The 24,265-nt window shown below is 46.5% G+C and overlaps 1 protein-coding gene across 1 annotated transcript in view; it reads right to left on the minus strand.

The window, feature by feature from the left end:
• Positions 1 to 1,016: 1,016 nt before the first annotated feature.
• The window catches only part of LOC307086439 (SPRY domain-containing SOCS box protein 4-like), a 28,716-nt gene continuing 5,467 nt past the window's right edge, over positions 1,017 to 24,265 (minus strand). The window contains exon 2 of the mRNA XM_079751653.1: positions 1,017 to 3,438. Coding sequence (XP_079607779.1) covers positions 3,311 to 3,438 — 128 coding nt within the window. The 3' untranslated portion in view covers positions 1,017 to 3,310. The remainder of the gene's footprint in view (positions 3,439 to 24,265) is intronic.

Here is a 24,265-nt window from a genome sequence, read left to right on the forward strand (position 1 = left end):
ACGGGGCACAGTTGTGCAGTGAGTTGATTCAGATGGGCTCTTATTGTGTATTGCTGTATCTCGTCCTTGGAGGGGGATAAATGCCTCAGAATAAAAGCTGCATTGTTTTATTTAATGCTTCATTTTGCTGTTTCTTTCACGAGGTGATATATCAAGATATCGATTTCCACATCAACTTACGACCTCTCTCTCTCACTGAAACACACACACAGACGGTGACAGTGTGTATGAATTGAGGAATGCAGCATCTGAATTCATGACTGCCTCACAGCAGCCATCATGCAAGCATCAATGCGTCTGCATTGTTTCATTTCATTTGGCCGCATTCACGTAGCCTATGGCCTGTAATCAATGAGAGCAGGCTCCAACTATCTCAGCTGAGTATTTATAGTTTACCGATAAGCATTAGCTTCTCCATCCCCTTCTGGGATGGAAACTGTGGGCTCTGGCTGTGTGGAGCTCAGCATGAGAATCTGCAGGCTAAGGCCTTCCCTCCGAGGATTACACAGTTCCTTGCATACAATCAATGATACTAATGGAGGGTAACCACCATCCAGCACGCCGCCCCAGCCACCTCCCCCGGCGGCCGGGGACCAGTGCTATAGCCCGGCTCCAGCCCGGAGCTCCAAACCCAAACCTGTTCTGGGGTCCTTCATGGTCAGCCACCCAGGTAATAGAAAGTGTTTGTTTGTGTGTTGTATGAAAACTTTCGGAGAGGGATTGGATTTTTGGAGGTGAGGGTTACGCAAACATCAACTTCCCGGGGTCTTCGGAGCAGATGAGGGCTTTCCAAACAAACTGCCAAACAAACTTTTGACAACCAGGCAACAAGCGTGGGAGTGTATTGAGTGTATGTTTTACTCTAGCGCACAAACAGCTTCAGCCCGCCTGGTGGGTCAAGGGCCAACACACATATGTCGAAAAGAACAGGGAACCGAAAGAACGATGGGATACAAACTAAAAATACTGAAAAAAACAAAGGGAGTCACTTGGGGTCACTTGGCTTTTATTCACATTTCATGTCTGCTGATGGGAGACAACACTGTCAGTTCAACGCCCTCTTCCTCTGGTGGAGACAAATCAATGACTTATCATAAGATTAATAATAATAGAAGCAGCATTGGGTGTAACAATTTACTCATTCTCATCTCACCATCCTCGCCATCCTCCCCATCGTTCCTCATCATCATCATCATCATCATCCTCATCATCCTCCTCCTCTCAAGGGTTAACATCGGACGACTTGGACCATGTTTAAAAAATAAAAAACAACGGTACTGGAGCTAGTTAAATAAACCTCACAACAACTTCATATCGCTCTATCTGCATCGGAGTCAATCGGATGCCACACGCACAATAAAATAGTTAATAGAATAACAAACGCTGTAATAACAATAATATAAGATTCAACCTCAGATGTAAAAAGACAAAGAAAAAAAGTGACATGAGCCTTTAACAGGAAGAAAAGAGAATTGGTCTACAGTGTGTGTTTTCTGCTGTGTGTGTGTGTGTGTGTGTGTGTGTGTGTGTGTGTGTGTGTGTGTGTGTGCATTCATTGTCCCTAACGTGCCACCAGCGTGGCGTGACCTCCTGCTACACCCGGCCCTCAGAAGGTGTGAACACCCGTCCACGGTATTCTCAAAAGTCTACACGAAAACACATCTTCAAAAACCCTAGGAAGAAGAAAATAATAATTTCCTTTCCCCCCCAGAAAAGTTCAATTGGGATTTGCATATAGAAACATGTAACTAGAGTAGGGCTATCTGTGGTGGTTCACTGCTGAGCTCCAGCAACACGCACTGTGGACCAGAGCTCCAGCCCTCTAAGGCATGGTGGAGGGGAGGAGAGGCCTACAGGAGAGGGGGTTTGAGGCCAGTAGGTATACTGCAGCCGCCCCACTGGGCAGGGAAATAACACTGTGATTACTGCGTGCCTTCTCGGTAAAGGGGTTGAAATGTCCTGTAGAAGAAGCATCACCACTGCGGTCAGAGGCCTCTCCTCACTGCTAAAAGCGGGGCCTGGTACAATTTGGTTCCTATGGATTTCTTTGTAAACATGAATGTGCTTGTTTGTCCAACCGCAAATTAAGTCGAACAAACAGCTGAATAGATTGGTTTGATCTGCTGCCAGGCCGCAGTCATGAGCGTGTGATGACAGGAGAGTGTGTGTGCAACACCGGGCTATAAAGCCAGCACATCTGTCACACGTTCTGTTGTGCTGTCTTGTAACACAGTCAGTGCAGAAGGCCGGCCCTGGGGGGGTTGCTACAGCAGAACAAAATCTTGGCTTGCAAGGCATTTAAAGTCAAACTAATATCAAACTGTCAGCTAACCGGTTAGCTTCGTACTGCAAATGTGTCCCTGCACCTTCAAACAGAAACATCTTCTTTTGGTGTCAACGTGTATGAGCCGTAACGTGAAGACACACACTTTACATTCACCTTAAGGTGGGCCGCATTCGCTCTTTAGAGAGGTATACGTTGGGTTCAGTAAATGTGTGAAAAACAAACGGAAAGGAATGTGTTTACTCATTCGGGGGAACATGGGTGCGATTATGGGGTCGGATCATTCAATGTTAAAGCCTATAGTTGTGTATGACATTGTTTGTTGGATCGGGCAGCAAATCAATGGGGTGAAAGAAGACGAGTGTCAAGGCAAACCTTCCAACATGAACAGATGGGCGCTTTGCTATTACTGCCAATCAGGCTTGGACATACACTGCTGTCACTTGCATCACACAACACCTTTCAGAATCATATCCAGTGGTAATGATAGAGTGATTTAAGTCAAAAGGCCTCCAGGGGTTCAATTAGTGTGCTTCGTGGATGCAGTTCTTCGTCTCTCCTGTAGATGGCGGTATGACCCCCACCACATACTTCACTCTTTCTTTCTTTACCATTCAACCACATAGTTTGTGTTCGTCTGTTTCCCCACAAGAAGGGCATTCCGAGACATCGGTGAGTTACCATCAATAATAATTTAAATAAAGTCCTAAATAGTTTTCTTTCCCTTAGTTCACCATAAAAACTATACTTTAACCACTCCTTGGAAACCGTGATCAATGAAGAAGTTCAGCCAGCAGTCCTTTCCATCCGTCCATCCGTCCGTCCATCCAGGGCAGATCTATACATCTCCTGGAGGTCTTGGTGAACCGGGTTCTGAGGCTCTCCGCGTATGAGCTCCTCCTTGCGTCCATGCATATAATCTCACTGTGCGGTACCCAGTGGGTGGGGTCGATCTTGGGGGGAGGGGGGACCCCCTTTGTGCTTGTCCGGTCGCTGGGCCAGGCTGGGTGCTGGGGGCGCTCAGGGTCACTGGTACTGGAGGTAATTCTTGAGGGACTGGGGCAGAGGGAGGCCCTCGATCTCCTGGAGCCGCTCCCGCCCCAGAGCCAGCCGGGCGGCCCGCCGACACAGGTCCATCAGGGGGAGGGGCTCGGCTGCAGGGGGAGAGAGAGGGGGAGGGGGGGAGGGGGGGGAGGGGGAGAGAGGGAGAGAGGGAATTCATTTTTTTAATTTAGAGATTTTAAATTGGTTTTAATTCCTCACACACACACCTTGGCAATTGCTAATATTTGCTAACATAGCGTACAGCGTTGTGTCGGTCTTGTTTTTACAGCATTGCTACTTGCCAAAGACAAAATTCCATTTTAGGTCAATTTAATGCATAATAAATTTCTCAGCTTATCTCAACTCATCAAATTTTCAGAGACCGAGAGAGGATTAATCACCGACCACAACATTTCTGATTTTCTTTTTGTCTTTGCCTTATTCTTCACACACACTCTGGCATTGCAAATGTTTGGTTTGCACACACTAATAAAGCTCATTGAATCGAAATGACAGACACAGAAAAGCAGACAGATGGAAAGCGCTGTGGTGCGAGAAAAAATCTCAGCGGCTAATGTACAAAAATAAACACACAACACAACAGTGTTTGGAGGGACGTGGCCGCGTGCCACCGCACAGCGCTGAACGTGCCTTTACAGACACTCCACTACTGCTGTGTCCCTGTGGGGCTCCCACACTTCCAGCGAGACGCAGATTACCACTCCCATGCTTTACGAGGCGCCGGGGTAAACAAGAGCGAGTGCTCTGCCACGCGTCTCTCGGCCCTCCGTGGTGGATCCAAACCCTGTAAATATTTTAGTTCACCCTAACCACCTCCTCTCTGAGACACCGGCACCGTAAAACACACACGTAACCAGGAGACACTAGGACGGCCAACCCCCCACAGCCAAGGGATGACAGCGTTGAATGTGAAAACATGACAACCCTGTGTGTGTGTGTGTGTGTGTGTGTGTGTGTGAGAGTGTGTGTGTGTGTGTGTGTGTGTGTGTGTGTGTGTGTGTGTGTGTGTGTGTGTGTGTGTGTGTGTGTGTGTGTGTGTGTGTGTGTGTGTGTGTGTGTGTGTGTGTGTGTGTGTGTGTGTGTGTGTGTGTGTGTGTGTGTGTGTGTGTGTGTGTGTGTGTGTGTGTGTGTGTGCACGCGTGCATGCGTGCGTGCGTACCCTGTCCTCCTGCGAGGTTAACTAGCTGAGAGAAATGGGATCCCGGCCATCCTAGAGGCTGTGGTCTGCTCTGGAGGGCAATGCCGACCGCAAAGGAGACAAGGACCGATGGCAAAGAGGAGGGAGTCCCAGAGTTGGACCGCCAGTCTGGCTGTCATTAATCTAGTTGAGCTAAAACGCGTTAAAAAGTTGACCATGGTTTTCCATGCACTAGACATAAGTGTGTTTACCTTCTGAAATCAATTTCACTTTTCTCCATCTCTTTTGTAAATTAATTAATCCAATCGTGTTTGTGCCGGTGAGGGGCAGGGTTACTGGGAATTTACGATTAATTTTCGCTTAATTTTCACATTGTTGGTTTATTTGACAAATTAGCACCAACTTATGTAAATAATAACACCTCTGAGATGTTCAACCGCCTGCTGGGCTCCCCGGAGTGGCTCCCTGGGGACTGTGCTGCTGCTGTCTCCAGTATTCACCTTTCCTGTTGACTTAATGTGATAATCACATCACACGGCTGAGCGGACAGACAGCAGGACACAGCCAGCCACACATATGTGGACCACGCCCCCTCTTGAATAATTAACCTGGAGACAGACACGCACACACAGCCACACTAATGCCCACAAACTCAGACGACCCCAGAAAGGTGTCATGCCCTTAACATACACAGACGCACAGACACACACAAACACCCACACACACCTTACGTCCCCATACTCAATGACCACAAACGTGAGACGCCCCTTAAGAAAACGAATGCAAACCTTTCTTGGGCAAATACACGCATCCTCACTCACTGTAAACAACAGGCATATGAAAAACCTGTTTCTGCCAGATCCTGCACCCAAAAATGAAAATCCTCTGTTTGAAAATCCATCGCTTGCCAGACAACACATACACATACAGCATGAAAACACACAACAGAAACTCACAATACCCCCCCCCCCCCCCCCCCCCAACACACACACAAATACACATGGCAACCTGCCGCAAATAAACAATGACACTCAACAAAAAACCTATAGGAGGACCAAAACAGATCCTCAATGCACACACACAAAGTGGATCAAAGCCCAGGCTTATTCCCATTCCTCTCAATTGGAACGGTAGTATGTCCTGTTGACCTTTCTCTCTCGTCTTAGACACACAGCATTGGAGCTGCTCCTGTCACATGAACAGCACAGCACACACACACTGCACAAGGCAGCTTTGCTGTACAAAGAGTCGTCAACAATGAACACAATGCGCCGGAGAAGAATAAGCTAAAGCTGGAATAGCAATTAGCAAGCAGCATGTTTTGTGGTTAATTTGAAATGGTGATGGTAAGAACAGATGTGTGCTATTATTACTAGCGCGCACACACTCACACACACACACACACACACCAATACGCATGCGCACACAGTGAAACACACACACACACACACACACACACACAAGCACACACACAAACACACACCAATACGCCCGCACACACAGACAGTCAGGAGCTTGATCAGTACAGGTCGGGTTATACTGAACCTCAATGCCGGTCCAATGAGGAAAACTAAGAGCGTCAAATAACAGCAACTCATTACTGGGCTCCTATATATAGACTGCAGCAGAAAATAAGCAGCAATGTTACATTAGAAGCATCTACCGCTAATGTCTGAGGGACGGATAAAGAACACACACACACACAAACACACACCCACACACACACACACACACAGAAGGAGAAGGAGAAAGAGACCCAGAGATGGAGAAATATACACATGTGCAAACACGGCAAATACCCCCACACACACAGCTCTACACCCCCCACGCAGAGCGCAAGCCGACAGTGATCTCCTTGAGGAGCGCTGGGTACGGCAGCGCTGGGTGAGGCGGAGTTCACTGGAGACGGTGTGAACATGAAAGGTCATGTATTTATGGGACACCGTCCAAGGATGATACGTTTATTGACTCGCCATAACCAAACACGGTGCCTTAAATATAGCAACGTTAAAAATATTACACACACGTTACCACACACACACACGTTACCACACACACACACACACACACACACACAGTTGTTGCACAGTATTTGTATTGCAACAAGGCAATTCTAGCACAACTGTTCATGTTTGCAGGACAGTCGAGAAGAAATGCATGCACTTGTGTGTGTGTGAGTGTGTTTGTCGTTTGCAGACGCACACTTCATTTCATTCGTTTGTGTTTGCATGTGTGTAGAGCACCCATCAAGTTGAGCGCGTTTCGTAATAATTCCCAATTAATTTAAACTCACTCAAAAGCTGTTTAGTACACATTATGTGAGGAAAATTCATAGACATCTCTACTGTAGCTGCGGAAAGATTAACTAACTCATCTTTCTTTATCCCTCCCTTGCTCCCTCCCCCTCTCCCTCTCTCCCTCTCTCCCCCTCTCCCTCTCTCTCTAGCCCTCCCTCTCCCTCTCTCCCTCTCTCCCCCTAGCCCTCCCCCTCTCCCCCTCTCCCTCTCTCCCTCCCTCCCCCTCTCCCTCTCTCCCCCTCTCCCCCTCTCCCTCTCTCTCTAGCCCTCCCCCTCTCCCTCTCTCCCTCTCTTCCCCTCTCCCTCTCTCCCTCTCTTCCCCTCTCCCCCTCTCCCCCTCTCCCTCTCCCTCTCTCTCTAGCCCTCCCCCTCTCCCTCTCTCCCTCTCTTCCCCTCTCCCTCTCCCCCTCTCCCTCTCTCCCTCCCTCCCCCTCTCCCTCTCTCCCCCTCTCCCTCTCTCTCTAGCCCTCCCCCTCTCCCTCTCTCCCTCCCTCCCCCTCTCCCTCTCTCCCCCTCTCCCCCTCTCCCTCTCTCTCTAGCCCTCCCCCTCTCCCTCTCTCCCTCTCTCCCTCTCTTCCCCTCTTCCCCTCTCCCCCTCTCCCCCTCTCCCTCTCTCTCTCTCTCTCTAGCCCTCCCACTCTCCCTCTCTGACCCTCCCTTAAGTGAATCCCGACCACAGCTTTAGTGCAGAAAGGCGTTCGCTGCTCGTTAATGATCCATACATTCTTTATCAGCCCGCGCCTAAACGAACGTTTCAGACCCCAGCCACGGCTGTGTAAATGATATCTTAGGCATTAGACATAATAGAGACGATTTTCCCATACTCCGAGCAGCGCTTTCAACCCCATTATACGATTATATGGATCTATAACAGAATTAGTCTCCTCGGGCAATATCGTCTCACGCCGCACAGCATCGCTGGAGCTAAACGTACTGTACAGAGAATCTGAGCCATTATGAATAATGAAGGCAGTCAAAATGATGCTTTGATTAACTATTTAATGGGAGGAAGACCTGGTAATTAAAGTGTTCGTTAGTGGAACCAGAGTTGATTAGTATACCCTGTGGGTAACAGCAATTAAAACTGTACCGACTGTGTGTGTGTGTGTGTGTGTGTGTGTGTGTGTGTGTGTGTGTGTGTGTGTGTGTGTGTTTTCTCAGAATTGTAGAATAGCTACTAATCAATAAATTGAGCAGATCTATAATCCAGGATGAGGACGAATACATAATTGAGTCAACCACAGACGTAGCTACCAAAATAACTAAAATTATCAACTGAAACAGTAACTCTACTTAATACCTAGTGTGTGGACACTTGTACAACACACGCCAAGGAGGGAGTGACACTCTGTGTTGGCTTGATACCATCAACGCCAGGAAATGAAATCTCAACATAAGATGGCTGCCATACTCAACTAATGAACAAAAACAAACAAAAAACATGTTCAGAGCAGTCCTGTGAGCTGAGGGAGGTATTTGCTTTGGTTTGCCACACACACACACACACACACACACACACACACACACACACACACACACACACACACTACACAAAAACCCAAAACATATGGCCAGTTTGGTCGGCTTCAAACTAAATTAAATCTGAGGTGAGTGAGCTGAAGCCTGAAGCCACGGGACAAGAGAAGATGACGGGGGGGCCAGAGGTGCCCTGACACCCAGTGGGTGTTGGGAGGAGCACTGCGGTGAGAGATGTGTTTTCCATCACGACAGAGGGGTCAGGACGAAGGCGACAGATTATAATGATCCTGCTGATAATGGAGGAAAGGTAAAGCAGAAAGGGGATCAAGGGGGGGTGTTGGTTGCGTTGCGTCTGCTCAGACACGGGAAAGGTCGGTGCTGGTGCAGCCATTAACATTTTGAATGAAGAAAACAAAAAAGATCCAGGTTTTAATGAGCCTGGAGAAGAACACGGACAGAGCTCGCTGTGACCATAGCCTCTATCCCACACTACTACAACATGTTACATATGCCTGCTGCTTGGAATACCAATTGCTGTTTGTAAATCAATAATTAACTAATTTAAGCAGGTCAACTTTCTCTGTTTACTGGGGCTGGCACGCATACAGACAAGCAGACAGAAGCAGTATTTCAAATAGATGTAAGAATCAGACAAATTACACAATGAAACACACGGAACAAGGGCAACAACAAGAACCAGAAAAAAAAGCAATCAACTAAATTGACATCCAGGCAAACACATGGATGTCACATCTGACAGACATAATCCAAAGTCACATTCAGAACTGACAGACCAACACGAATACCACACACATAGGAACATCAACAGAACAATCTAAAGCATTCACAAAGCCTGTTCCCCCCCCCCCTACACACACACACACACACACACACACACACACACACACACACACACACACACACACACACACACACACACACACACCACAGACAAAGTCACCCTCACTAAAGATGATCATGTGCTAAATAAATATTTGACCAGGCGTCCTGCTCTTCCCAGTTTTTTGGGGATGTTGACAGAAGCGAGGCAAGGGATTGTACCCATCCAGGACGAAGGTGAAAGTACACAGCTAGTATGGCTGGTTTGTCCCTGCCAGGCTCAACCGGTTACCAGGATAATGACATTACCTCTCTCCTCGGACGCAGAGTTTATTGCTGTTTTTGTATTTCTATAATCAACGGGGGTTCTTTCAATAGCCACCAGTTCAGCCACTGGTTGCTCTGAAAAACAGCAACGATGAAATACAAAGCAATTGGAAAAAGGAAACATTTCCCATTTGCTGCAGGGTATATAACCAAATTATGGGGATATGAGGAAAGTGCTTTGTGATGAAAAATCAAAGTTTAATACTTGAAGCAGATGAAGCGCACTTTACTCCGTGACACTAAAAGCTGCATTGTAATGCTAACCCAGGCAGATGAGATGGACCGTCCATGTTAATAACCCGCTATGATGCTGTTTCCCCCCGAGGTGTTCACGCTGCCTGGCCTTAGCCCCCTTTCCTTGGTAACCCAGCTCTCAGATGTAGAGGACAACACACAGTGGGACCATCAACTGCACTGCAGTGAGTAGAGCACATACGTGCTCAATAAATCTATGCATTTGAAAACTCATGTTTCACAGCAGACCGTACATCATCAGAATGTGTCGTCATGAAAAGCACTGAAAGATGACGGGTGTGGCTCGCAACCAAAACCTATCCCAAAGGTGAAGAGGGTCAGAACCAGGATAGTAAAAGTAAGAACGATTCATCCTCTTGAGCTCATTGGAAGGAGGACAATATGGATTTCACATTGGGGGGGATGGATAATTTACTGGAGACACATGGCCGTTGAGACAACCACAGGAACAAAAGACAGTGTGTGTGCAGTAATGGGCAGCCTCGCCTATCAGTCCTTCCCTCAGAGAGAGACACAGAGAGACAGAGAGGCAGCAGAGTCAGCGAGAGTCCCTTGCTGCTGTTATAATGGGCTTACTAGAATACGGGTGCACTGCTGGGGCAGGCTGACCGCTACAGTGTCCTTCTTTTTCTAGGGCTGCACTCTCTTTAGACGCCCTCGAAGGAAGAAATAAACAGTTCAATAAAGAAGCTTAGCTATAGTGCGAAGGTCCTATATGGTACATGAAGATAAATGTAGCTCGATAATGTAAGCTTGACTAATGTAAGATACATAAATATAAGGTAGACTAACTAGTCTATGCTATAGCCTACTGTAAGTTAAATGTAGCCAGGTACTGACAGGTAGCAACAGCTAACAGGTAAGTAATGTAACGCAATCAGAAAATACAGAATGTTGCAGCAAAGTACAGTACAGCTTTCAAAAGGTACATATAGCTAGGTTGCCTAAGATAAATGTACTGTAAGGTGCATGTTACAAGCTACCAGGCATAAGGAACATGAAGCTAGGCAAAGTACACTTGCGTAGCAAGCATAAAGCATGCAGCTAAGCAGCGTAAAGTACATGTGGGGAGCATAAGGCACATATAGCTACCTAGCAGAAAGATGAACATGTGGCTATGTAGCTTAAGGTACAGCTAATGTAAGGTTTGTGTAGCTACTTAGCCTAAGTTATGCAGCATAAGGTGCACAGATGTCATTACTAATGTAATTGGTAGTAGTGTAATTCGACTTATGAGCATAGCTACCTAATAACACAAACATAAGTAACGTGCTACATGTAGCTTACGATACATGTTCCTTCCATAGTGTAAAAGGCACAATAACCATAGCTCATTCGTTAGACAGGGAGACAGGGGGACAGGGCTGGCTGGCTGAACACGAGGAGCCAGAAACCTAAGCTACCACTCTACGGCTCTGATTCCCTCCTTAATGTAACTCCAGAGTTCACACTCTCCCCTCTGGGAGGAGAACACACACACACACACACACACACACACACACACACACACACACACACACACACACACACACACACACACACACACACACAAATACAGAGTGAGAGAAAGCGAGACAAAGAGAGACAAAGAGAGAGAGAGAGGGACAAAGAACAAGAAGGCGAGTGGGAATGAGAGATGGAGGTGGAGAAAAAGAGCAGTGGTGGTAGAAATAAAATGATAATGATGAGGATGGAGACCGAGAACCAGAGTGGAGAAAAATAGAAGGCGGGGGATCACAGGGGTGGAGAGAGAGAGAGAGAGAGAGAGAGAGGGAGATTAGAAGGTGAACAGAACAGGTGAGAGTTAGAGTGTGTGGGTGGGTGGGGGGGGAGAAGAGTTTATCCATGAAATGACAGAAAAATGACAGAGGTGGGCGGCACCATCATCCTGGCCGACCTTCAACTCTCAATGACACAGCCCCAGACACACAGACGGGGCTGTGAGCCGACTAAATCAACTTCAAAACAGACTGGTCCATACCAGACATAAACACCGTGTTCACAACGGTGTCCATGGGAACATTCCCAGACGGTGTTGCTTACAAATGTCTGGGCTTTCTGTCTTTCTTTAGCGACAGCTGAGAAATCACGCACTAATTGCATGTGTTGTGAGGCATCCCCCATTGGTTATAACTGCAGAAAAATTGCAGAAAGAAACACAAACGGAAAAGAGAATGAGTGAACATAAGCGGACGGAGTGAGGAGGAGAGGCTTGTTAGTCATTGGACGGTTTGATCAGACGTGCAGCGAACACGTTAGTCTTGGGAGAACGCACAAACAACATCCACATGGTGAGGATGAAGTGTGTGTTTAACCACCAACAACTCGTGTTCCACCCGGCCTGCCAGTGTTCCTCACAGAGAGCGTCCTCCAATCCCTTCAGAAGAAGGAAAACAGTCTAATACAGCCTAGAAAACAGACACAAGTGAGCGATGGAAATGATTAGACAAGAAGACAGCTTGTCTTTTGAAAAAACCAAGGGCAAAAGAGAGAGAAGGGAGGCATGGAGAGAGAAGAGAGGCAGGGAGAGAGAGAGGAGAGGCAGGGAGAGAGAGAGAGGAAAGGCAGGGAGAGAGAAGAGAAGGCATGGAGAGAGAAGAGAGGCAGGGAGAGAGAGAAGAGAGGCAGGGAGAGAGAGAAGAGAGGCAGGGAGAGAGAAGAGAGACAGGGAGAGAGAAGAGAGGCAGGGAGAGAGAAGAGAGGCAGGGAGAGAGAGAAGAGAGGCAGGGAGAGAGAAGAGAGGCAGGGAGAGAGAAGAGAGGCAGGGAGAGAGAGAAGAGAGGCAGGGAGAGAGAAGAGAGGCAGGGAGAGAGAAGAGAGGCATGGAGAGAGAAGAGAGGCATGGAGAGAGAAGAGAGGCAGGGAGAGAGAAGAGAGGCATGGAGAGAGAAGAGAGGCAGGGAGAAAGAAGAGAGGCATGGAGAGAGAGAGGAGAGGCAGGGAGAGAGAAGAGAGGCAGGGAGATAGAAGAGAGGCAGGGAGAGAGAAGAGAGGCAGGGAGAGAGAAGAGAGGCATGGAGAGAAAGAAGAGAGGCATGGAGATACAAGAGTGGCAGGGAGAGAGAGAAGAGAGGCAGGGAGAGAGAAGAGAGGCATGGAGAGAAGGGAAGAGGCAGGGAGATGAAAATATGAAAGGGGTTAATGATGTGGTGACAGCCAGTCCCCCGCTCTCTCTCTCAGACAAGTCAGTTTTAATGGTTTGTCTAGTTCAGTGGTTCTCAAACATTTTTTTAAATGTCATATACTTCTTTAAGTCCCCATTTTACCAGCACCAAAGGGGACGATTTCTTCACATTATTTGGTGTAAACATGAACATTTAGTGGGTTGTGCAAGTACTCACAGTTGAGTGAGGTACAGAAGGACGTGCTTCTCTTATGATTTTGCTACTAAAATACTAGCCAAACACATATTCAACACATTATTTAGTTGGAATATTCCCAACTGTTCATAACCAATTTACCAAAACCACATGGATTCATGTTTTGAAATGATCCTAATATTCCTTGTAGTTCTTTAAAGTACACTGTTCTGTTGTACCAGGGACCATATATAATGATTCACACAGAATGTCTACTACTCAATACTGATACTGATAAACACCTTTCACAGACTTCTACTGCTGATTTGACAGCGTCAAATACAAACAGACCAGTAGTACCGGCTGACCCCTATACAAGGTTTAAACCGTGTGAAAACACAGAAAATAAACAACACCACTTTATGTCACGGCTCACATAACAGGTTTAGTCTACCGCACTGTGCAGGTGCTGGTGATAACAACACCAGGCAGGTGAGCTTCGATTAAGGCCTAGAACAGAGGCTATGGCCCTCTCTGCCGAAAGGTACTGGGATCGATGCCCCAGTGTCCGCAGCCAGCCTGTAGTCATCCTAGAGCTCCTAAACCCTTAAGACCTGCTGCTTGACGCCATGCAACTCACTTAACTGTAAGTCGCTCTGGATAAAAGCGTCTGCTAAATAATTAAAAAGGAAAACAGTAATAGGATACGGGAACACTGCGTTATGTGAAGAGACAGGCAAGGGAGTGAGACGGAGGAGACATTCGCCAGCAGAGGAACTCCATTGATCTTAATGCGTCCATTTCGTCTCACCAGAGCAAAGCATTGAAGAGCCAAAATAGACACAGAAGACACAAATGGCGAGGTAAAGGTAGGAGGTAAAAGAGATAATTTCCGTCTCATCATGCTGACTTCAGTAATGCAATGTCCCGTGGACCCTTAGCAGCACTATGAATACGACTAGATTGACAATAGTGGCCTTTGTTTCAGTCACACAAAAACAAGCATGGACACACATTTGGTTATATAAGTGTGTGTGGGGGTGGGGCAGTTAAATGTGCACATGCAAGGCCAGGTGCACGGGCAGACTCGGCATAGAAGCAGTATATATATGAGAGTGAAGTGACGGGGCCTTGGACTCAGCTTGATTGCAGTAAAATAAGGAACTGTGGGGGGTTTTATGGAGACAGTATCGATGTGTATCGCATTTCACTGTATTGAGACAGAATCCATACTCAGGTTTGAACACAAAACTTCACATTGTATACATACAGGCAATGCATATTTTGTTCCACTATCTATATTTTGTTTTGTTGTTTTGTGTGCCTTACAGCAGAACTCCCTCACTTGTGTATTACTACTGCTACACCGACTACTATTAAAAACGCCAAATCTGTGAATCGATAACACTAAGTATGAATGTGGATCCATTAGAGTCCCACCTGCTGGAATAAGGCAGCTCAAAACAAAATGGGCAAGAGACAACAGAGACTAAGGAGAGACGAACAGGGCGAGACATAAACGCTTGGTAATGATGCAGAGTGAAGAGGATACAAATCACTGTGAGCTAAAGTTTAAACAAGACAGTAGTGGAAGGAGAAGGAAGTAGTGAGCAACAGGCCTAATCCTCCACTTTAAAAGACAGGTACTCTTACAAAACCAGTGACTGTGTTCACCGGGTATGGTGTGGCAAGCATTCAAGAGTAGACATGCACAGCCAATTGTTATTCCTGGACGCCGCATCTCAAACCTTCAGAAAGGTGCGGTGAGAAAGTGGAACCCTCCGTGAAATATAATACAAACATTTACAACCACAAATAGACCAAAGAGCTAAAGACATCCATATTTTGCTACTTCAAACTTGGAAGCTGAATATCTTCTGCTGCATTCCGTCAAGAGGTTGTGAGAGGTCATGTCTCAAGTGTTGACGAGGCTGGAGTGAGAGTTCTGGTATCTGGTATTGTGCTTCTGCTGTACCAGAACATTTAGTTATTGCATGTCTTCGCTAGACATCTAAACTGCAATCCTTCCTTTGGTAAACAAGCCATACAAAATCGTTGAGTCGAGTTTTTATGAAATAAAATTAGTCAAAGCCTCAGGGTTACCTGAAACCGATTCTTATCTGCTCAAGAACAGCTGTTTGGAGTGGGACTGTTAAACTCTGCAAATGGATGCTTTCATTCTTAAAGCGGAGATGATGTGTGGGAGGAGCTTAAAGTCAGTCAGTTGAAAGGAGAGGGTGTTAAAAGCTCCGCCGCCAAAGATTTGTGATTCAAACCCACTCTGGAGGTAGGACTATTTCGCGGGAGCAAAACAAAAACATTCCACAGGAGTCAATAACAATGGGAGGATGGATTCCACGTGGGAATGGGGGAACTTGTACATTTAAGTCCAAGATGTACAACAGAATGTACACTTGTAGTTCTGTGCCAAGTGCTGGATGGTGTATTTTATCAAGTGGAATTGGTTCGAGTTCTAGTCAAAATGACAAAAAAGGAAACATATTCAATGCAACTTAGTGAATAAATATATTTCTCACTCAAATACGATGCACCTCGAGCAATGAAAGGTTCAGCACTCATTAATATTTTTTAACAACGTTTCTCTTCCGTCTCCTTTTTGACAACTTTTAATCGATCGCTTGTTCAAACACCACTTCGCTTGTCAGTGCAGGACTGAAGTTCCTAGTGTTGGGTCCGCGTCGACCAGGACAGACATCCACCGCCGGCGCCCAATTGGACCATGAGCCGGTCTTTGAAACCAGAGGAGGAGGTGTCAGCGCTGCAGCCACTGGTGCCCTGCAGCCACTGGTGCTCCAAGCTATGGTTCTGTACTGCTCATCGCTTTACTGAACTTCACAGATACAGAAAGGAGGGCCTTCCAGAGACGAATGGAGAACTGGACCGGGGGCGTTTGGCGTTCACCTTCTGAGACCTGCTGGGGGAGGGGGGAGGGGGGGAAGGCCCTGCTCTGCTGCGGTTGACGAAGAAGTGTTGTTTCACTGAAATAGTTCTGGAAAAACTAAATTGGCACCAACGCCAGGTCAAAGACCCAACCAGATGTGGACAGGTAGGGGGATATAAGAAGGAGGTGGACCGTTAAATGAACACCAACACAACGCCGCTGAAACAGGGAGGATGATGAACCACGATGGGGAGGCATAACGAAGAGGGAGCAGGAAACACCAGGGTAGCGATGGAGCTGGAGAGCCCTGTGGAAGACGTTCCAGCTGAGGCCCGGTTCTACGGCATCGGCGAGAGGGAGATAGGGAGGGGGAGAGGAGGACAGGAGGAGAGAGCAGGGGGCAGCGATATGACCGAAGCAGCGCCAGAACCCCAGAGTGATGGAGGAGTGTGGGCCACTGGGCCGGGGAAGGAGAAGGGATGGAAGGATTAACTTAATGGTGGGAGAGGACGGTGCTGTGAGCAGAGAGACTAGGCTCTGCCACCACGACCAGTAGCCAGGAGGAGGAGAAGAGGAGGAGGAGAAGGAGGAGGAGAAGAAAGAGGATGAGGAGGAGAGGAGTTCTCAGCCTCTGACAGCGGTGTAGAGAAGGTCGATAGGAGTGTGATGTCACTGTGAGAGAATTCGGCCAGTGCCGAGGTGGAGACCGGGGGATGATTGATCAACACAGTCAGTACGGGGGTCAAAGGTCGGAGTACAGACCCAGCAGACGGCTGGCCTAGAATATCAGCGCTTGCTCACTGTGAATCACTTTTAATCACTTCTTGGGACTCCTTGCCCTTGCTACGGCTGCAAACACTGACTCAATACCAGGGATTCATTAACATTTATAGCCTTTGGAAACAAATGTGGACTTTCCTTGTACACTGAGGCCACCGATGCATTCAAATTAATATTATTCTAAATAGCAGGGGGACGGTTCCCATTTTATAACCCATGAATTCATAACTCATAAACAACATTTATGGTACCTGGTGTAAAATATGCTGTAACTTCTACGAATACAGACATTAAATTAATTAATAATAGAGGTGCTCAGGAAAGCAAAAAGAGCAATCATGCTTTGAGGACGTAATAGAATCGAGACATGATGCATTCATGCCCTTTCCTTGTAAACAACCTAATAGTGAGTAGTTGTTATTGTTGTTTGCCATTTTAAGATAGGCTATCTTATTTGTTATACATACTAGGATATCTTGTTTGTTATTCATACTAAGCATACAGTGTGCAGTACATCATAAATATTATGTTGCTTGCATTTAATGTCAAGGTCTCTGCTCGCTCCATTCAGGACGCGGCTTACCAGGGCGTTCAGGGGAGTATTCACCGAGGCCTGACTTTGAATGATGTGTTTCAAAGCACACCTCAGGATTGAATAGGAGTAAACCAATCATTTGCCCCACATATAAAGAATCCAAAGGAGAGACACCTTGAGAGGGATCACAGAAGAGGGATCCCTACTTCAGGCAAGGTTAGACGCACAAAAGGTGGCGAAGGGCCAGACCTTTAAAAGGTTGTTCTTCAACAAGAAAATAAAAGAAGAAGCTATTGTGCCTGTCTGACATGGTGATGATAAATGGCCATACTTTTACATTTCGTTTTTTTGGGAGGGGGTTTAATTTGACAAAGGCATAGACCTTGGTGTACAACATCAATTCACCTGCCAAAACCTACTTCAACCCTCCCCATGGCCCTGAAAAAAGCTCGCTATTGTGGCCGGCTTCAGATCGCTCTCTACCCGGCTTGTCCTCACGTAAAGTCTTGACCTGTCGCCCAACCGAGATTTATTTTGTGTGTTTAACTGCTTGTTATTAGTCATTAACCAACACTTTTTCCCATGGGGATTTTTTATTGATGTCATAAGGAGCAGGAAAGGATTGTAGATGCGGACAGCGAGGTCTGTAGATGCGGAAAGGAGGTCTGTAGATGCGGACAGCGAGCCCATGCCCTTTCGGCTGGGAGTAAGAAACCCTGTCCTCTGACCTTTACATTTGCTAGACGCCAACCTCTCTGTTCAATTAAGCGGAGCAATCATTTTCCCCCGACTCTGGACCTAAACAGCCATGCATAAATATTAGCAGCGGTGAATTCCGAGCGGTGTATTGATTAGAAGTAATCCCCGTAAGCGGGCTGCACTGTGCTCAAGGTAAACTTGATATCTGGTTGGCTAAAAGCACCTTCATAGAAGAGTAATTACCTGCCATGGACAGCCTATTCCAGTTAGAAAGAACACTGCGAAACTCAGGATGGTCGTATGCATCAGTCCGCTGGTTCTTGAACCTTGCGTGCTTTTCTCCCACTTGGGACGGCTGTTTTTGCAAACATTCATGAAAACATTGTGTACTGGTCATCGCTTTGCTGACTGGACCCGGGGCGTTTGCCGCTCACCTTCGGAGACCTGCTAAGCGCGGGGGGGGAGGGGGGTGGGGGTGTTAAACCTGCAGCAGATCAGCATGTTCAATCCGAAGGCCCTGCTCTGCAAGGGTCGATGGAGAGAGCCATCTTTAATTGACATTCATCAAATCTATAAAGTAGAGATGAAATGTCTTGGTACCATGATCTAGCAACACACTCACTCATCGAATATATTCCAAAAAGGACCCACATTCTGTATGTTAAAGTATATATACTCTCAGAATACAGTTCCCTGGTGAATGTCAAATATGTCTATTGATATTCTATGCCAGTGTTAAAGTTCTTGATATGCTCAAGTATCAAATGTAGTAGGCTACCTTATCATATGTCATCTTGATCATGACCTAATTTCCCTGTGGTATGGAAGCACACTCCTCCCATAGGGCTGCTGCTCCAGATACAAACCGTTGACAATCCACTTCTGCTCTTTACTGCCTGGTATTCAGGTCAGCCTTATTGTCTGCAGTGTCAAAAGTGTCAACTGTCAAAATAACGTATTAACAAACTGCAGTGGGTGTTCAAAGCTGCTCACGCAAGAAAAAAGCCCAATATATATTTTTTAATTGAAGTGTGGGCTATCTGTAAGTGTCCGTAGAGGGGAACGATGTTTATATGCACATTTCAATTTTTATTTGTTTCTGCTAATGAATTAAACATGAGAGCCTTCTGATAAAAGAGCCAGTAAGTGAACCACACTAATAATAATGATGCTAATCAGGAACTCATTATTCAGGCACACTTAACCGTCCACCAAAAATATTTTAAATAGTTAACTCGCTACGGCTGCTGTAGTAGTGCACTATTTTTAAGTATTTTTCACACACACTCTAATTTCTGGATAACCTCATTATCCAAGGATGTGTCCTCCAAAGTACCAGTGGTCGTTATGAAGGGAGATGACGTTTAATGATGTAGAAATGCAGTGACTAGCGCAATGTGCCAGTAATGATTAATTACTCTGTGTACTTAATTTCTTCTAGTCAGAGCCTGACACTGCAGAATTACCATAGATAAATAACTCTGAAGGATCTTGAAGATGAATCAATCGTTAACTGATTGATTCATTCACAAACACGCCCAGAAACATACCAGTTGCACCACCAGCACTTGCTTCTCCATCGATGACCGTGTACATAAGTTGAAAAGTTCATACATTGATGGCAAACTGTGTATATTTTACCAAAGCCCATCTTAAGCTTCTCAATGTTATCATGTACAATACTGACATTTAGAGTTCAGTGCCTACCCTACCCTACACTTTGCTATCAAAAACATTAACTTGGAATTAAACAGAAATGTAGGTAGATAAATGCAATTCTGTCTCCGAACCTTTCTTAATGTTCAAATGTCCGAATGTGTCACACTTCGCTTCACTCAAGAATTGCCAAAATCTGGCAACTACATGAGAAAGATACAACCAGTCAAAGTTGAACATTAGAAGAAGCCTCCATCTGTAGATGATGGAAGCTAAAGGGTTCCAGGCAAGGAGAGAAGCACCCCCCCTGCTGGTCAACGACCGCACCGACCCCACACTGCAGCTAAGTCAACACATCTCATTCCATTCCCAACCACTCCCGGATCAGATTGCTAACCATCTCTCCTCCTGGCCTGCCTGCACATCACCACTGCAGGGGGTGGAAAGGCCAGAGATGCAAAGGCCGCTATGAAAGGCAAAGTGTGTCCTCTTCCTCCTGCGCCGGCCTGAATCCAGGATACCCAACATCTCACTGATCCCCCATAAACCACCATTAAATAATGGATGAGTACCAAACAGGTCTGGCAATCCTCAAAGTTATAACAGATCGACAGGAAACCAAGCATTTCGGTTTGGAAGTAGAAGAATTAGGAATGTGATGCAAAAAAATACTGCATTATGATTCAAACGAAGGGAAGATTACGTTCTGAAAAACAGCCCACACACACACTTGACATTATGACATGTGCGTCATTCACGCCCGGTACTGATTGGTTCTATACTCGTGTTATATTTTATAATGTATGGTTATCAATTGCTAACAAGACTGAAGAGACTTAAGTGCAGTGACCGATTGAGACGACCACAGAGGAGGAGAGCGAGAGGTAGAACGACGTAGAGAGACAGAGAGCAAGAGAGGTGGAGATGGAAGGGAAAGGATGTGAGGGGTAGCATGCAGAGGCAGGAGAGTCTTCTGTCCTTTATTGTGTCCTTTATGCCTTCAGTCTCCCACTGCGCTCCTCTCATTTCCCCTCATCAATCACACCATTCTCTCGCTCTATCTCAATCTCTCAATCAATCGTCCTCTCTCACACACACACACACACACACACACACAATTCTGTCACTCTCTGCATGTCTCACTCGCACCTATTACCTCTCCTTCACCATCTCACTCCCCATTTTCTCTATCCCTCCCTCCCTCTCCCCCTCTGTCTCTCTCTCTCTGTCTACCTCCCTCTCCCCCTCCGTCTCTCTCTCCGTCTACCTCCCTCTCCCCCTCCATCTCTCTCTCTCCGTCTACCTCCCTCTCTCCGTCCTGTTCTGCTCTCTAGCAGCAGACTGCTTGGGAACAAACAGCAGATGTGATGGCAGAGCGCCGTCCTCAGCACATGTAGCCGGGCCTCTAGATACCAACACACACCCTCTCCTCCTCAACACATCAACGCTGCCACACACACGGGATTCAAACCAGGACACAGTGGACAGAAATGGAAGTGTGTGTGTGTGTGTGTGTGTGTGTGTGTGTGTTCGTGGCCGTCATAACGCTTCCTTGTAATAGGATCTCTAACAATTTCGTTTGGAATAAGAGGAATAATCGGAAGTACCAGCCAACCTGCCTGCCAGCAGAATATTAAAATGCAGAGTTTCACCATGTGTTCTTCTGCTGTGAACGTCTTCTGTGTCACTTTAGGGATCATTTCATCTCCAACCAAAGCAGACACTGTGATCTTTCGGCATGCCTGTCAATGTGCCCGAGCCCCTGCAGGCTCTGTTTATTCATACTTCCGTTCATCTCCCTCCAGCTCTCTCACACACATTCACTCACATGGTCTCTCCCTCCTTCTATCTCCATGCCCTCTATTAGCAATTCATAACTATTTTTAGTAATTTGTGTTCATTCAAGACGCAGTGAACGCAAAGTGGAATGGAGGAGATATAGACATGTAGATACAGTTCATTAAAGGTCCCATGGCATGCTACTCTATGGAAGCTTATATATATATATATAGGTGTTAGTGGTGTTAGTATTTCAAGAAATTCAGCCATGGTGCAGAATTACAGCCACTACGAGCAAGTCCCGCAATGAGCTTTCCACAAACGTGCCGTTTTTTAGAGGCGGGTCAAGGTGGAGGGTGGGGGTGTGGCCCTGAGCAGCTTGCGGCCACGGTACCATGCGCTCGTGTTTACAGTGGATGTATCGCAATGGCGAGGCGCACACAGCTTTTGGCTGTGTGCTGTAAATATTCTAAAACACTCCGGGTGCCCCGGGAGTTCTGGTGCTCTATATCTAAATGATATCTTATTATACATAGATATCTATATCATATAATATACATTATCACGGCCGAAAGCCGTGTGCGCCTCCAGACGATATGATGAATCTCAAACGACTGCGTCGGGTTCTCTGACGTCTCTGGTTCTTCCACTTCCACATCATTCTGAAGTAGACTGAACCATGTCATGGTGTAGAAAGGGATTGTTGCCCATGATTGTTGACCGCGATTTACTCCCGCCGGAGCCCGCTGCCTGCTGCCGAGGCACCACCGTCTCTGGAGCGGGCAGCAGGCAGCGCCGAGGCACGGACGCCCCGCGGCGGTGGTGCTTTGCGGCTGTGGGCCTCGGCAGCGTGCAGCGGGGCTCCGGCGGGAGACAATCATGGGCAACAATCCCTTTCTCCTCCATGTCGCGGTTCATGTACTTCAGGGAGTCAAAGCCAAAGTTCCTTTCCCCCAATTCCTTCTCAACCATGGCTGAGATAACCCCCACTACGAGTCTTGTTGTGGAAATACCAGAGACGTCAGAGAACTCAAAGTGTTATGCGCCATAACACCAACAGCAGAATGATTATCCAAATAACAAAGAAGTGTACAACAGTCGTAGCTCATTTTCTCATTGGCGAGTCAAATTCTCTGGGCGGGCAAAGCAGAGAAGGGGAGGTAACCTGACCCCTTATGACGACATATGGGGCCATATTCGAAATCGGAGCGTCTGAGCTTTCATTTTTCAAAGGCTGAGCAGGATACCTAGTGCTCGTTTTACACCTGATGCCATTTCTAGAGAATGGGGGACCATAGGCAGGCTAGGGGAGCTCATACTAATGTTAGAAAACCTCATAAAGTGAAATTTTCAGGTCCTTTAAGTAGCAGAAATTAGACGGAAGAAACTGAGGATGGACCCAGGAACCTTGAGCCTTGTAGTGGAACACCATCACCACGGCGATGTCCTGCCTCCTCCGCATGTGCATTACTCATTGTCTTTGTTCTCTCAAGGTGTATTTTTAACACACTTCCTCTCACTTTTCACAGCCTCATTCATTCATTCACACCCTCCACGCTACCACCGGGCGTCGTACCATGCTAATGAGTGCCCTGGGATCGCTCGCCATCGACGTGAACACCAAAATACAATACACAAATATTAACTTATTTTCGCACCCCAGTTCTTCCTTCCTTCTTTATTTGCTCAGTTCCTTCAATCCTGCCCTTTTCCTCAATCATATTAATATTTAACGGTGAGTGTGCAGTGTGAAGAGAGACACGACGCAGGACTGAAGAGTTACCACCAAGGCTGTGGGAGAGGAGAACGATGTGTACTTTGTGGCCGTTTGACATGGTGGATCTGAGGCTTCCTAAACACTGGAGTGTATAATAACATTACAATGGATCATAGCACTTTCATCTCTACGCTGAAGTGAACAGAGTGTTCCCAGAGCCAAGTGCGGAGACAGGGAATCCTTTGCCCAGGATGTTTTTGCTTTGCTGATTTCCCCAACTTACTAGTCCAACACATTGGAGCAGATTTGTACCCTGTTTGAAAGTTAATGTGGTAAAAAAAAAAAAAAACAGGATTGGAAACCTAACAGCACAGCCCTAGAAGAAGCACTGCTTCAACCATTGTTAAGAAAATAGATATAAATATCTATATTTATATATTTTATAAATATGTAGATATACTACAAAAACTAGATGTAACCTTCTGCTTGGTTTATTATACTTTATATCAAATGTATTGTGAGAGGACGTTATCAAGAACTTTGAATACAAGCTTCCAGAAACAATAGACTAGCTGCAGAAGGGCATGAAGCTCTATATGCAAGCAGATACGAGACACCTGGTAACAGCCAGAATGCACCTGGAAGGGGAAAAACGTGAAAATAAACAGCACCTGCACAATCCAAGTCAAACATGGGGTTTGCTGAGAGGAATTGCCAAGAACACAGGAAAGTAGTAAATCCAAAGCAAGCAGAAGCAGAACACCAAGTTTGGTCGAATAGACCTCGAGCATGGAGCTTTAGCTATACTGAAGCACAAACCTACTGACCCAGATATCACAGAGTCAGTAGTGTTTACTTAACGCTACGCGCTAGCTCGCTAACCCACAGCCCACTGCTGGGAAAGCTGGGTCGCGGCCTGGAACAGTTTAGCAATTTGATTGATGTTGTGGAACCAATCCCAACAAAAAATGTTTTTTCGAGTTCATCCTCAACTCGTGGAACAAGTCAATTAACCCTTCCCTGTCCACCCAGGCACACATCAGCCTCTGTTCCCCCAGTCTCTCCTCGTCAACATTTGACTTCCACTGATTTGTTTTTCCTGGGGAAGAAGAACTGTGCAGATGACTAGAGCTGTGGGGAACATCTCACTAACGCTGCTATTCCCGAGCAGAGCTTTAATTTAGTGTCCTGGTGTCAGGGGTGGTTTATGCTA

Source organism: Pollachius pollachius (genome assembly GCF_949987615.1).
Source record: "Pollachius pollachius genome assembly, chromosome: 14".
Lineage (NCBI taxonomy): Eukaryota > Metazoa > Chordata > Actinopteri > Gadiformes > Gadidae > Pollachius > Pollachius pollachius.